Here is a 15,568-nt window from a genome sequence, read left to right as displayed (position 1 = left end):
CTGAGAATGGACTATCGTTCGTCCTCATGACCGGTCCATGAACAAAATATAACTTAAAGAGAAGTGGGTACCTACAACCAATTCTTTGTACAATTATAAGCGAAACACATATTATGAATAGAAAACACCAGTTGAAATTTTACAAACGTCTTGTATTATGGTGAAAAATTTACATAACTTTACACATTCTCACACATGAAACATTGTTACATTCTTCAGGAGAAAAGAATAAACATTGTACTGAACTACTATATTTTACTTCACTTCTAATTTTAAAGCATTATTGCAAATTACTTTGTTACAAAATAACAAAAATGCAACACATGAAACGTATGGTAATTGAAAAATACAAAAACTTGCCATTCTCGTTCAAAAAATATTAATTGCGTTTCAATATGGGAGTACAAGAATTGTTCCAACAAATGTAATACAACAAATAATGTAAACAAAATTACAAACAAAAATACAACACAAAATTATGAAATACGAATAATGTAAAGATTATGAACTTTTACGATAAAGTGTAAATAGACACTTAACTAAGTACGAGGGATGTTCAATTCCAAGTATTATTTTCTCTCATGAGCATGAGAGTACACACTTACTATTACTTATAGTGTGCTATAGACGCTGGACAAAGCGTATCATTTGTTAAATAACCTATAGACATGTCCGAATGCATATGTGGAATTTGATGTTTTTGAATAACATAAACGCGAGTGAAGTTTACACATGACTTCAAGCTGAATAGAGTTAAGATAACCATATAATAATCTGTATAAGTTCTAGGATGCATATTTAAAAAAAGAAAAAGAGAAACACACCTTGCATGTGGTGCTTTATTATCTTTGTTGAATCTCCCTTTCAATATATCTGCCTGCGCTGGGGCCTTGCTTTCGAAAACTCCTATTAAAAACTAAAAGAAATAACATAATGTGATTTTTAAAGCCATGTAATACGAAACACTCCGCATGTCCCTAAACCACTAAAATTCTTTCACCTTAACAGCTCGAACTGTGTCCTTTCGTTTTGGAGATGTAAACGTATTAAAATTATTTCCATTATAAAAATAAATTTGTGTTCTGGAGAACAGAGTGGAATTGAATCATTTAGCAAAGTAGTGTACACAAGAAAAGTGAGAAGTGTAAATTATTAAAAAACGAAATATTTTCTTCGATACGTTTTACATCTTCGGAACAAAAGGACACAGTTCAAGCAGTTAAAGTGGCAACGTTTATTGTTTTGGGGACATGTGGAATGTTTTATTTTAGAACTTTAAAAGAAATTCACACACTTTCAATTTATTCTAGTTTGCAGTAGGAGTATTCGAGAGCGGGACCAAGGCTCCAGCGCGGGCGGATATATCGAAATGAAGAACTAACAAATACAATAAAGTACAGGGAACAGTACAACAAAAAACTCATCTTGTACTAGATGTAAGATGAGTTTTTTTCCTTGTTAAGGTAATTCTGTCAATAGTTAACCTTTGAATAGTGTACATAAGTACAAGATAATCTCAAACGAGGTTGCTCAGAGTCACAGTCTCTGTTAGCACTTGGCAAGTGAGATTATGCCCAATACTACTTGGAAGGGGTGTCGAAATGTTTTATTCATATATTAACATTGAAATATCTCTCGGTCAAAGGTGTACTCGTCGCATTGGGAGGATGACAGTCCCTAATGGATGGTCTAACAGAAACTCTTCTTAGAGTGAATTGTAGTACTCACTAATTGTAAAATGCCGGATGATTGGACTCATCTGAATATTTTACTAATTTTCGTCTTCATATCAAAGAAATTTCACAACACACTGTTCCACGTCAACACTCACATACTTTTCTACCATATCATCTAACAAGTGATTTGTGTGACTCATAGATTTTGCATATAATTGAATAATAGTAAATAATTGCCTTTTATAAGCATGACATAACAACATTTGTGTGTTTGCATCTCTTATACTCATGAGAAAGAAGCTTTTTACAATTACAATAAAACAGGAAAGACAAAACCTATTAAATCAGACCTAGTACAGTTCCCTTTAACTTCCCAAGAAAAAAAAATTCACAACACAGTGTTCCACGTTCACACTCATATACTTTTCTACCACATCATCTAACGAGGGACTTGTGTGGCTCATAGATTTCACATACAATGGAATAATAGTAAATAATTGCCATTTATAAGCATGACATAACAATATTTGTCTGTTTTCATCCCTTATACTCATGAGAAAGAAGCTTCTTACAATTTCTATAAAACAGGAAAGACAAAACCTATTAAATCAGACCTAGTACAGTTCCCTTTAACTTCTCAAGCAACAAATAAATAAATAAACAAAATAAAAAATAAATACATAAAATATAAAATGATGGAACTCCATGTAATCTAAGCTAGCCAAGCTATTCTAAGGGCATTCTGACAGTTATGTATATCTTACTGTCGCACATGATAGTAATTGCATTCGGCACTAAAGAAAACAGAGCAGAGGGTTGAAACCAGTCACTCTCATTGGTTCTATGTACATGATATGCAAAATAATAAGTCCAATTCCACTGTTTGAAACAGAGAACATAAGAAAAAAACTCATCCATCATCAGCAACAAATATTTTAGTAATTTGTGCAAAAGCAGGAGTGTATCAATGCATAGATCTACTGTGACAACAGAAGAAATATGTAACCTCTGACCCTTAACTTTAATCCACTTCACTACGAACAAGTGTGATTGCCGCAGATCAAACCGCTCACACAGGAGGTGATTAGTTAAATTACTAACTGATACTTTCTTTGCACATGCAAAGGCATCCAACGTTTTGTTTTCAATAAAAATATCATTGAGGAGTAGCTGTTTTCTTAATGCTATTGTTTTAAAAATATTCAGTCGGTTACAAGAGGCCTTTGCAGAAAGAAAATCTGTAATCATAAATTGCAACTGTTCTGTGGAATCAACACAAACTCGGCGATTAAGTAGCCTATCCATAATTTTACGTTACATATAAATACAACTCCCGCGCACCTCACAGTCTGTGGGTACATACTCTCTAATTATCAGACCCAAGTGTCTTATCAATACCATCATCTCAGCAGCTGATGTTTTAATTCTTACATTGCAACCATCAACAACAATACAGTTTGTGGGTTTTGAACCTGAGTCGGGCCATAATTAAAAGCTTTCAATTGCTTTCTAAAATGTTAAGTGAAGTAAGTTTAGAACGAATTAGTAAAAATTCAACAAGAAATGGCATGACATAGCGACAGCAACCTTCAAAATAATCGTGAAGAATATCAACAGACACGTGGTCAAAAAGTTGAAAGCCATGCAATGTATCAAGAATGACACATCTTTCTTTTATACCAGTTTTTGATTTATTCTGTAACAATACAGCATGTTCATAATTTACTATTGTCCTTATGAAGAACAGATTTTCAAAACACATGGTCTGCAACTGTTTTTTATTTACTGAACATATTCGACACCAACAGTCTGCAACAAAACTTTCCACAAACCTCAAAATACTGTTTAGACCAAGATTATCGCCTGAGAAACAAACATGAAACCTTATATTACCTGTGTGCACATCTGTGGATACATTAATACCAGTATTACGCAAGAAGTTAAGTTGTTCACTTACTTGCTTAAAAACTGTCATTAACAAACTGTACTCTGTCTGATGCATGAAATAATGCTAAGAGAAATATGTGATTCAATTGTGAAAGCAAATGGCCAGCCAGAAAAGGTAGTGATAAATAAACAGCACCCAATTTATGAATGGTATAATGGCTACCAAGAGGATTGCTTATCTCGGAATAATAATAATAATAAAAAAAATCAACGGGAGCATTAAACTATCCTGCTCTTCAGTTTTGGCCATGATGTCTAGCCAGACTCTGCTTTGTATTATGTTTTCCATACCAGCTGTACAATTTTGTAGCCGTTTCAGGTTCCGCAAAATTGGTTTTAAAACTTCATTCATACATAAGAAATTCTGAAAAACTGAGGCGGAGTCTTTCTGCTTCTCACTTGTTATTCTCTGGAGTTTTTCTGCTTCTCATTTGCTATTTTTATTATTTTGTCACGGACCCTAAGGATGCCACTAAACTGTGAATAGTTTTTTCCAGGTTCCTTGTAGTCAAAATCGGTAAGTAACTGAAATAAAAAGCAGTGTTGATGTCAGAAACCTATTAATATCTCTGTCATATATAGCCTATTACATAGAAACTACTGAATTATTAGCATTTGGGAGTAACTATATAAAAGTGCCTTTTCTCAAACCAGTCAGGTATTAATGACCTCACCATGGAGAATAGGTTTGGAAACCAGAAGGATAAAGATTTGTTTTTCACAGTTAAAAATCAAATCGCGCTTTAGGTAAATTAAGGTAATCTGCTATATTCTTGCTAGTATTCATGCAGTTGAAACATAAACCAATCATATATATATATATATATATATATATATATATATATATATATATATATATATATATATATATTGTTCATTTTTATTCGCGGATCTGATTAGCCAGCGAGCCGCCATTAGGTCATCAGTGATTTAAGACATTTAAGCTACACATATGAAATAATTCAAAAGTCATGTGCGTCCCTAAATTTGTTACAAAATTTCATATATAGGAAATAGATTGTCACGATAGTTGATCAGGCAAAGAAACAATTTTTAGAATTTATGTTCTTTCGTCAATTACTCGAAAAACATTAAGCAGATTTTGATGGGATTTTAGTGGTAGATAAACTTACTGGCGAACTTCAACTAAGTTTGACTGTTTGGTTTATAATTGTTTTCATGTTCCCACGAGATACGGTAGTTCTGGGTTTCAGGCCAGGCATAGAATATGAGGTCTTATCAAATCCAAACGCACTACAAAATGGTTGTATATATTAAGGTGCTGATGATGATCACCTACACTTCCCCCTGCATCACACTTTATTGTATCATCTAGGAAACAGAAATGTTTCTAGGAACGTTAGCGAATGGCACTAAAGTATTATAAATCATGACGGACCGTATAGCTGACAATCTCAGTTTGTGAATTGTGAACATATTTAAGTAGGTACCCTCGTTAGCTTTAAATTGAAGAATGGAGAAATATACAAATATTACGTTTATTTCCAAAATTCTTACCTGCGAAGACACAGGACAACTGATATAATTTAACCCTTGAAGCTATATAAAATATACTCCAACTTACACACTACAAAGTTTCTGACTTGCTTCTTGAGAAAGAAAAAGATAACGACTTACTCAAGAGAAACATCTAAACCAGCTTTCACATATACAAAAAAAAAAAAAAAAAAAAAAAAAAAAAAAAAAAAAAACTTAATAGAATGAAATATAAAACTTGTTTGCTCTCAAATTTGATCTTACACTTTTTGTAATGCAATATTTTGTAGTTTTCTCTTACAAGAAAAAGCATACAATTGAATTTCGTATCTATGAGACAATTATTCGTCAAAACTGAAGCTGCTGCTTGTGAGGGCTAAGATTCATAAGAAACGATAAAAATTATTCGTATTTAGCATTTGATTCGAATATTGTGAAAAAATAACCAATGCACTAACATATCCCCCTACACCACTTACCAGTTGATATCCCTGTTGTTGCTTCAAGGCTGGGTATTTATTGAAATACTCGCTCAGAGTAACTTCAGTATCTTCTAAATATTTTAGCCGAGAGTCTACGGTTTCCTTCCAATACAGGGACCATGGCTGGATTGCATTACTCAGCCACTGCAGGTGTTCAGCCACAGATGGAGCAACTGAAAGAAAGTAAATATTGAGATGACGCTTCAGGTATCTGATTTTAATGCTTTTTAATATTTTATCTTTTGTAAAAGTACTAGAGACCAGATATGTAAAAAAAAACTTTTTTTCTTTGGCAGAAGGTCGTCGATGTTGATGGGAACTATTTTTGATCTTCCACGTACGTCTAAGGTGACATATCGATGTTCGAAAATGCGGGTGGAAAAGGGACTAAGAACTAACTCTAAAAATAAAAAATAAAATGTTCTAAGGTATAGACATTTCTTATGTATATGAATTCCTTCCATTATGTTTCTTATTATAGATTTATTTTATTATAACAACTGTATACAATTTTAATAATAGGTAAGTGCTTCTTCTGTAAATAAGATTTTAGTTTAAAAACTGATCATTTATAAAATGTGTTAGGCATATCGTATTTTTTTCTGACCTTTACAGTAAGTATTAAGAGGAAACGGTGGTAATGTATAAAAAAACGTGGATGGCAAATTGTTCATGATTCTCTCTTGAAGGCAATTTTGAAATCTGGTTCCTGCTCTATTTCGCTTAGTATTGATTGTAGTAAATAAATCGAAGGACTTGTGGCAAAAGCAACCCTTGTTGAAACAAGATTTTTTTTCAGAAAAATGAAAAGAAAGCTGCATGTTTTACAAGGTATCAGAGACACGTATAAAGAAACAGATTTGCAGAGTTTCTCATACTGTATACTAGAGAAAGCTCTCTTTTTATTCTTCAGAGAAATTTTGTATTTTAACAAGGGTTATTTTGGAAAAAGCCCCTCAATTCATATTAAAACTGGATAACTGTAATTAGTTTATACACAGACTTAATTATCAGGATTATAGACTTACAGGCAGACAAGATTATATATATATATTAATCATTATCAGCTGCTGATATATACCGCTTGTGGGAAGGTAACTCTTGGGCCGCGCCGTGATCAGTTTCACACACGACAGAATAAAGTCGCTTTAACTCAGGCACTATTAGTCCTACACTAATATAAGCATGCATTTTTTGGAAGAGCATAAAATGGCGAAAAACGTTTAGAAGACACATTTTTCCAAATTCGATCTTGTAAATAATCTGTGGCTAAAAACTGACTTCACACGCAACCAATACTAAGTGAAAATAACAAGAAAACCATTATATTTAGCTCAAAAATGCACTGAAATTAATTTGAAGACAATTACGCAAACAAAATGAAAAAACTTTGTATGCTTTAGCTTCAATAGTTACGAAGATATAGTGAATAATACAAATGGCTAAAATTTCGGCTTTCTGGCATCCGGCTCTGGTGTTTTTGTGATCAGTGATGGGTATATATTCAAAAAAATATCGGATGCCAAATTGTTACATGATTTGCCCTTAGACCTCAATTTTTTAGCCCCGATGCTTAGACTATACTAAGTAATAAAAGTACTTCTGAAAGAAACTCACATTACATCCAGTGCTTTATTATCCTTATTAATTCTTTCTTTAATATTTCTGCCTGCGCTTCTCCCTTGGTCTCGAACATTCCTACTACGAACTAGAAGACACTGTGATTTTTAAGTTTTGTAATATGAAACACTCGACGTGTCCTCAAAACAAAACACATTCTTTCACCTTAAAGTTCGAATTATATCCTTTCGTTTTGGAGATGTAAAACGTATTAAAGAAAATATTTTGTTTTGTTTTAATAATTTACACTTCTTTCACTTGTTTCTCTTGTTCATTTACACACAAGGATGTAAGGTGAGTATAATCTATTCCAGCCTGTTCTCCTAAATACAAGCTTGTTTTAACAATGACAACAATACGTTCACCTCACCAGAACGAAAAGACACAGTTCGAGCTGTTACGGTGAAAGAATATTCAGTGCTTTGGGGACATGTGGTGTGTTTAGTATTACAGGATTTAAAAACAAAAATAAATAAATAAAAGAATAATAACAATAAAATAGCATGTAAATAAATAAAAATATAATACAAATTCTAGTATATAGTAGGAAGATTTCAGACCAAGGCTCCAGCTCGGGAGGCAATATTGAAGAAATGAAATATTAACCAGGATAAAAAGCACGAGATGCAAGGTAGGTTTCTTTTTCTTCGTTAAATATTCAACCTAGAGCACCTACACGTTATTAAAATTACTTATTTACACTTGTATAGTGTGTGTTTTTTGTCAGATCTTACTAATAGTTCTCAGAAATGGAATAACGGGAAAATTTTAGTGTTTACATGAGTCATTCGGAAACAAATGCAATTAGCAGGATTTGGACGTGAAAAGAACATAGCAAAAATTTGAAAATTTAGTCCTAATACAGCAATACCCATACATCAATTCGCGGGTTGCACTTTTCTTGTGTCTCCAGCTGCTCTAGTGGCTAGCACATATGCCTTTAGTGCGCATGGTCCCGAGTTCGATCTCCGTTGGGATACCACATAAAACTTAATTCCACCATCATTCACTTTCATTAACCATCCAGCTCCTTTTGCTAAAAGGGTATAACTGTGGGCCGTTAAACTTAATTATTGATAATTAATTATATGCACTTCGCTTGGGAGATAAAGTCACTATCACAAAAACGATATCTTGTCTTGTAAGCTGATAAAAGATTCCATTCACCAGAGTGAACCTTTTCTTTAAGGCTTAAGTGCTTTAAAATATTTACCAGATAAAGTAAATATATTATACAATAGATCCTAGCACTTTCAAAATATTTGGCAACTGAAAAAATACTTACCGACTTCAGTATCATCTTCAGTACAGCTGGAATCTGTTAGTGTTGCTGGTGATGAGGGCCTTGAGTTTCTTGACCTACTGAATCCAGGAAGCTCCCCAAGTTTGCGGAATCTTCTGCGCCTTGATATATAAGCTTCATACAAGATGCCACCAGCGTTCCGTTTCTTTCGGTAAGGGATAGCACTTAATGAAGAAGTGAAGTAAATAGCTGGAAGCTCCTTCGGAAATATTTTTCTTATTTCAAGAGCTAACTTAGTAAAGGTTTCTGCGTGAACTTTTAAGGATGTGCTATCACCTAAGATCGCTCTGATTATTATTCCACCAAGCTCTTTTCTCTGCCTCTGTGTTAAGAGTCCACCGGTTGTATTTCCTGCTGCAATAAGACCTTTCCCATCCATGGAGCTCTGTAGTACTTTGAGAACCTGTAATATAAACATATATTGCATATTGGATGATCTAATGTTCATGCTTAATAGAAGAGAGTTAATATTCGAGAAAACAGATACAAGCTTGAACAAAGGTAATGTATAAAGAGCGAAAGGTAATTTAAAATCTTCAAGGAAGCATAGTGCAAATGCTGCTACTTAATTTGTCGAAATACTTTTGTATGAACAGTGACTGAATATACAAGGAATTGTTCACAGTAAAATAAACATGGTATGATAAAATTGAGAACAATGAAACTGGGACTATGTATGTGAACAGAGTGAAAGGTACCTTTTTTTTAAAATAACGAATTGTCATTGAGAACTTGGTTATTTCTCACATCTATGGTTTCGAAGTGGCCTCGTTTAGCAGTGCATTACGAAGCGTCTGGAAGTACGTTGCTCCGTAAAGTGAGCCCAGCTATACGTACAAATATAAAATAAAAAGTTCATTATATCAATAACTTACAAAATTATCATCCTGTTCCCTGTTTACTTCAAAATCTTTCCTTGCACACAGTGGTTCATAAAGCTGAATTTGCTGATTTGAAGTTGCTAATTCTTCTCGTCCAACAATTGGTTCCGAAGTGTCCGGTAAAGTTTTTGCTGTGTTCGTTCGACGCTGTAAAAATACTTCTTCTGCACCTGTTGCTTTTAATACACTCGTAGATATGTCCAGTATGGAATCTTCAAACTCCGGTTCAAAGGAAGGATTAACCTACAAATAAACATATTAAATACATACATACTGGAAAGTACGGTTGAGAATCATTATTCAGAAGCAAACTTAATACACTAATAATAAACTTTTTAAAAGTTACAGGAAAGCGTATGCAAGCCACAACAATTAAATACGAATTGTCACTGTCCGGAGAAAAAAAAATTGATGAGTGATTAGAAAAGCTTCACGAAAAGCTGAGTATTTTACAGTAAAAATGAGAAACAAACTTTATAAAAAGACGATATGAAACAGTAAAATTCTAGGAAATTAGTATCTTGAGCTAAATTGCTAGAGCTAAATTGGTGTAACCATCCTCTAGGCTACTACTTTGTGATTTACAAGTTTCGGTCCGAAGAGATTGGACTTCATCACCTAACTAAGGGTGGTTATACTACGTACTTAAAATTTCAAACCTATTAATAAAAGCAAGTATTTACTGACTGCATTCTCTGTCTTTCCCAAGGCATCAATAAAGGAAAAGTCTCTGTGTGGGACATCAGAAGGCAACTAACGAAAAAAAAGAAGAAAAAATACTCGGATCTGACAACACGGAGCGACCCAGCATTGTGCGTAGCTAAAGACACCGTAATGCAATAGGCAGAAAATTCAACGAAACTCACGTTTGAAGCAGTTAATATATTATTCATTATATAACATTTCACGTATATTCAACTAAAAAAAAAGTATTCCTCATATAAGCTTAGCACTAAGTATGAGATTTAAAAAAAAAATGGCCAAAATTACAATTAAACTGGAAGTCTTGACAATAGTTGATTGTTGTTGCACATTGTAAAACAAAACCATAAGAATGTAACAATACAACACTATCTCCTACAGAACCCCATCTCCCTGTTTAACACAAAGATGTGACTTGTATATTCTTTTTCAACTTTTGAACTGCCATACTCAGAAGTTGAAGAGAATAATTATATACCTAATCTTATGAAAAAAAAATATGATATTTCCTTCCTTTCTTCTTCGCTGAAAGCAGGGACATTTAAGCGTCCCGAGAAACATTTTCGGGACGCAGATCTCGATTCCGTGACAGTCCCGGAATTTCCGGGACAAATGATGACCTTTCATTAACCATACATCAAAAGTATATAGTTGAGTAAATAAAATAGAGTTTTTAACTAAGTAAAATGGGACAATCACGAGGAAATGCATGTTTACGGTGTTTGTCTACTAAAAAAAAAAACACTTGAAAGAAACTGAAATCGAATATGGGACCCATTAGAAGTGTCACCGCAGCCCTGAGTATTTGCATTAATATTAATTATACATTTATTGTGTTTTTCCCAATTCTGGAGGTCTTTACAACGGCAATAACGCAAGTGAGACGGATAGGGCAATGCACATCAAAAATTCCTTAGTGTGGTACTTTTATTTGAGACTATTCTGGGGTTAAGTGCCGTATTGCCGAACCAATTTTAGGAAATTTACCGGGTCAACTGGAGAACTTATTTAAGTTTGTGAGGAGGAATGAGTGAAAGTCAGGTAAGTGAAATAGTAAAAGTGAAGAACGTTGTCTTTGTTGGCTGTTTTTGATGTTGTAAGCAGTACTGTATGTGGAGGCGGAAGGACTTTTTCGCGGAGAGGTACATTTCTTATGATATAGTAGCGTGAAAGACATGACGTTGGGGAAGAAGGAAGAGCATTTCGAGGGCTATTTAGCGAAGTATTTATTTAAGGAAAGGAAACCCCAGGAAACTGTTGTACACAATTTTCTTCTTGAAATTGGAAAAGTTTACAAGCCTGAGTTTTGAAGGTAAGTGACTTCTAACTGAACGGGAATCTATTTCTGCATAGTGTACAGAAGCTATATTGTATGTTAACAAGTGAAGCGTTGCAAGTGTGAAACGATGACAAGTGCTCTTGTAATTTTTACGATCGCCAAAACCCAGATATTTGTAACCATTCTCGCTAATGCATACACCCACCGTCGATGACGCGCCTGCACCTTTCGGATGTACCCCCTCGCTCCCCTCGGCCTTCCTGCCATGACTCGGCTAAATAGCATTTGTGCTTTTTAGTGGCCACCTAGCACAGGTTGGTTTCTGTTTTGGCATTTATTCCGAAATTGGGCGTCCGCTTTCGCCACGTTTTTTCGCTGTTATCTCTTTTCCACACTTTCTGCAATTTGTTATTAGGTTCATTAATCCGTGCTCTTCACAAACTTTTAAAAGATTTTGCTCGTTATCAACGTATTGCTTCATAAATGTTTAAACTGTTAGTTCATTGCCCTTGTACACTCGCCATTTTGATAACATAAATGCTCGTTTCTTTCCCACAATGCAACTGTTCAGTTACCTTGCGCCAAATAGTTCCCTCCGCTCGCCGTATAGTCCCATGTTTATAACCGCTTATATATAACAAATAACCAGATCTTTCGAGACTCTTATATATTATCAAGCACACAAACGATCAAATTATCCATATCCTTCCTGTAAATTTTAAAAATTTTGCTGCAAACGGACGCCCAACTCTGGAACTTAACCCCCTGTTTTTGCGTTTTAGTTACTATGTCCCTAACGTAAAGTGACGTAACTTTATGCAACCCAACAAAATATAGGTGAATGCGGTACATTTTTTTTTTTTCGTTTTCAAAGTGGTCCTACGATACGGCACAAATGCCCTATTCTGTATTTCACCTTCAGTTTAAATGCTGGTGCAGATTAAGAATACTCCATCAAATTAAGATTGCATTTATCTCTTTTCTTACTTGAAACGATTCCCTACATTCTGGACTGTTCTTACATTGGCGCAAGCCCAAATAAATCCGTACAGATTGATAACATGGTGCAAACTGATGTGTCTTGGAAATTATCATGTTTCCCTATTACATAGATTTATTTAATTATGAAACCTACTTGTAGTGCCTCAGAAATTGTTTCCTGGCATAGGTGTAGCTGTACCGAAATACTAAGCAGTAGGCCTACGGTTTTAAGGTGTAAACAAAATTAACTACTCTGATGACTGAAAGGCAAGGTTCTAGAAAACAGGTCCCCCTTCTCATTTAGCTGTAATAAAGACAGAAAGCAACGTGCCCTGCGGGGCTCTAACCTGCCTTCACTCGCTAACGCTCGCTCGGCAATACTATGTAAATTAAATATTAAACTTTGCTACAGGAAGGAATCAACCTAGCTACTAATCTATATAGGGCGACCTGTGTTCTAGAACGTTCCCTGATTGAAATGCATAAAATTCATATTCGTATAATTAATTGACAATAGCTCTGCATTAGATAACTCACTCACTAAATTTGCTCAATCAACATAAACTAAAATAAATCTCAGTATGCAGCTAAAAGTTACTTGCGCATATAGAATGTAGCATGTGCCCTCCAATATTTAAACGCTATCGACGCCACTTTTATACTTTGTTAACAATATTCCCCATCTCGCCGCACCTTTGAATAACGTTCAATGTATAAGTGTGACGAGCTTTAAACTTCTTTTCGGAAGTAGTAAATACACAATATCAAATTAATATTTAAGTTAAATTGAAAGTTTGGAACCAACTTTGTAAGGTTCCATTGCTGGAGTAGTATACTTACTTCTTCATCCATTACCTTCAACGTATGGTTCTTGTTTTTTAGTCCTAGCTTCCTTCACTTCACTTCACAGGGAGGATAAAATCCCCCCTTTATATGTTCCCGGCAATAACGCCTTTGAACAAGGTTTGTAAGAAATGTATTCAGGTAATGAGATAATTAGTACAAAGGTAAAAGGTAGAAAGGTTAACAAGTAATAGCAATGACAAAGTAAAAAAAAAGGGACTATCGTAAAATGGTAATAAGTAAGTGTCACAATCGAGATAAGAAAGTCAAAATCGGGAAAATAAAGGTCAAAGTCGGGAAAGGAGTTCAGACAGTGAAAGAGGGCTGAAAGCCAAGTTGAACAGGGCAAAAGTTAGAGGAAAGTGGGAAGTGTAAAATGTAAAAAGAACAGTGAGTATGAAAAAGAAGGGAGATGTATGTACGTATAAATGTAAGAGAAAATAGAAGTGTAGTGTAGGTGTATAGGAGGGCCCACTCCACTCTCTTCCTCACGTAGCACCACAGCGCACGAGGCACTCGACGGAACCCCTAGCTTCCTTAGCAACCACGTTAATAGCTAGTTGTTTCCCTCTTTAAGTGTTGCCAACAAGTTGACACAAGAAGTCGCTAAATGGGAGATGAAATGACTCCAATTTCGGGTGAAAAGTCGCAACAAAATTATTAATGGAACTCTCTCTCTATCTCTCTCTCCCTCACTATATATATATATATATATATATATATATATATATATATATATATATATATATATATATATATATATGTGTGTGTGTGTGTGTGTGTGTGTATGTTTTAAATTTGTGGTCAATTCAGATTGAAAGAATCATATGTAACTAAGAATAATTTCATTTTTAGAACGATATATGTATTTTTTAATTTATGATCAATTTCAGTTCAGCAAAATCAAAAATGAGTTTAGAAAAACGAACAAAGAATTGAATCTTACATCCACTTCACTTTTACTTACGTTTCTACAAATTATCAACTTACTCTTGCTAACGTATTATTTTTGCCTTTAAACGGAAGCTCTGCAACCTAAAGGACATTATAAATTGGAATTGGTCTCCGTTAGCGGACAAGAGATAACAGCAATCGTAACGAAAATATGGAGACATATGCTATATACTTTCCCAGCTCATCAGTGCTTACGCTAATTTAAATAAACAAAAGGAAAACAAACATATATCTAAGCTGATTCGACTAATAGTACTTCATTATAGGACAAGTTGTTGGTAGCACAAAAGTCGCTAGTTTTGTACGTAAGTCGCCAAATTCTCATTCAAAAATCACCAAAACAGTCGCTAATCGAAAAAGATATTTTTGTCGCTATCCTGAAAGTTGAACCCCCTAGATTTAGCAACTTCTCCCCCGAATTGGCATCACTGCCCTCTTTTCCACACTTTTTCGTCGCAGAAGAACTAGACTGGCTGTGATTGGATAATTTTATTCACATGATTGATTTCGTGTTAAAAACATCTTTCCTCTCTCTCCTTCTCACAGAATGATATGACGTCATATTACTCTCGTAATGTAGGGAGTCACAGATTTAGAAAGAATCAGGAGGGAACAGCCGTAAGAAGGTGGTCACAACATTATATACGTAAGTTCCCACCGTCGGAATGGGTATGGCGTTAATTCTAGATTTGAAATGGTGGTCCCACAATACAAAATTTTCGCTGGACGGTGGTGTAGACAGTACTACGGATGAAACAACATTACTTAATGAGGTGACGCGCGTAAACTGGTAAAAACAGCATTTACATGCCGACTGGAGTATGCATTTCTCTCAGTGTTGTCTTAATTCAAAATTTTTAAAAATGAAGTTGAAAGATTAATATTTTGTACTTCTTTTCTTTTTCTTTTCAGGTAAGTACGAAATTTTTATACAATGTATACGTAGTTCTTCATCTTGTAAGGTAAGAGAAATAAAAATACTATTTTATATATTAGACTTAGATATTAACATACTTTACGGACAAAAAGTAAGTGTACTGTATACTTATATTGCTTTCTAATGCAATTTCATTCCCGTCTGGAGATGGGTGGACCACAGAAGGTAGCGCCTTCTCTTCGGCCATGAGTATTTATTTATTTGTAGTTTGCATTGGGAGATGGGTAACAGGATTCATTTATTGTTCGATTTTGCCTGTTTACAACGCAAAATTACAAAAATACAAAAATACCGAACAATACAAATAACACAAGAAAAATGCTACAACAAGCAATGAAGCGCTAAAGTCTTGAAGTGCTGAAAAGGTTTCTAGGCTCTACGGTAATAGTTCAGAGAAGAAATCCGTGAGGATTGTGAATTTGCTGGGTAGATCTGGAGCGGCTTTTAGCTTTGGCATGTAGGTGCG

General features: G+C 34.5%; 1 protein-coding gene across 1 annotated transcript; it reads right to left on the bottom strand.

Annotated features, from left to right (window-relative positions):
* Positions 1-456: 456 nt before the first annotated feature.
* LOC145686512 (uncharacterized) lies at positions 457-13,745 on the bottom strand. The gene is made up of 5 exons (XM_081759894.1): positions 13,209-13,745; positions 9,401-9,649; positions 8,508-8,928; positions 5,600-5,775; positions 457-4,148 (listed from the first exon to the last, which is right to left on the bottom strand). The coding sequence occupies exons 1-5, from the start codon at positions 13,218-13,220 to the stop codon at positions 4,026-4,028; spliced, it is 981 nt and encodes a 326-aa protein (XP_081616020.1). The 5' UTR covers positions 13,221-13,745; the 3' UTR covers positions 457-4,025.
* Between the last annotated feature and the right edge of the window lie 1,823 nt (positions 13,746-15,568).

The sequence above is a fragment of the Thermobia domestica genome, chromosome 5 (assembly GCF_964235325.1).
Source record: "Thermobia domestica chromosome 5, izTheDome1.hap1.1, whole genome shotgun sequence".
NCBI classification, from domain to species: Eukaryota; Metazoa; Arthropoda; class Insecta; order Zygentoma; family Lepismatidae; genus Thermobia; species Thermobia domestica.
This window is presented reverse-complemented; position numbering and strand designations above follow the sequence as displayed.

What these genes read in the sequence shown, in the direction of transcription:
- LOC145686512 (XM_081759894.1), bottom strand. An exon ending in TGAAGATGATACTGAAGTCG is followed by an intron (nt 5,776 to 8,507) that starts GTAAGTATTTTT and finishes ACTTTCTTTCAG; the next exon opens with TTGCTCCATCTGTGGCTGAA. An exon ending in AACAACAGGGATATCAACTG is followed by an intron (nt 4,149 to 5,599) that starts GTAAGTGGTGTA and finishes TTTTTATTTCAG; the next exon opens with TTACTTACCGATTTTGACTA.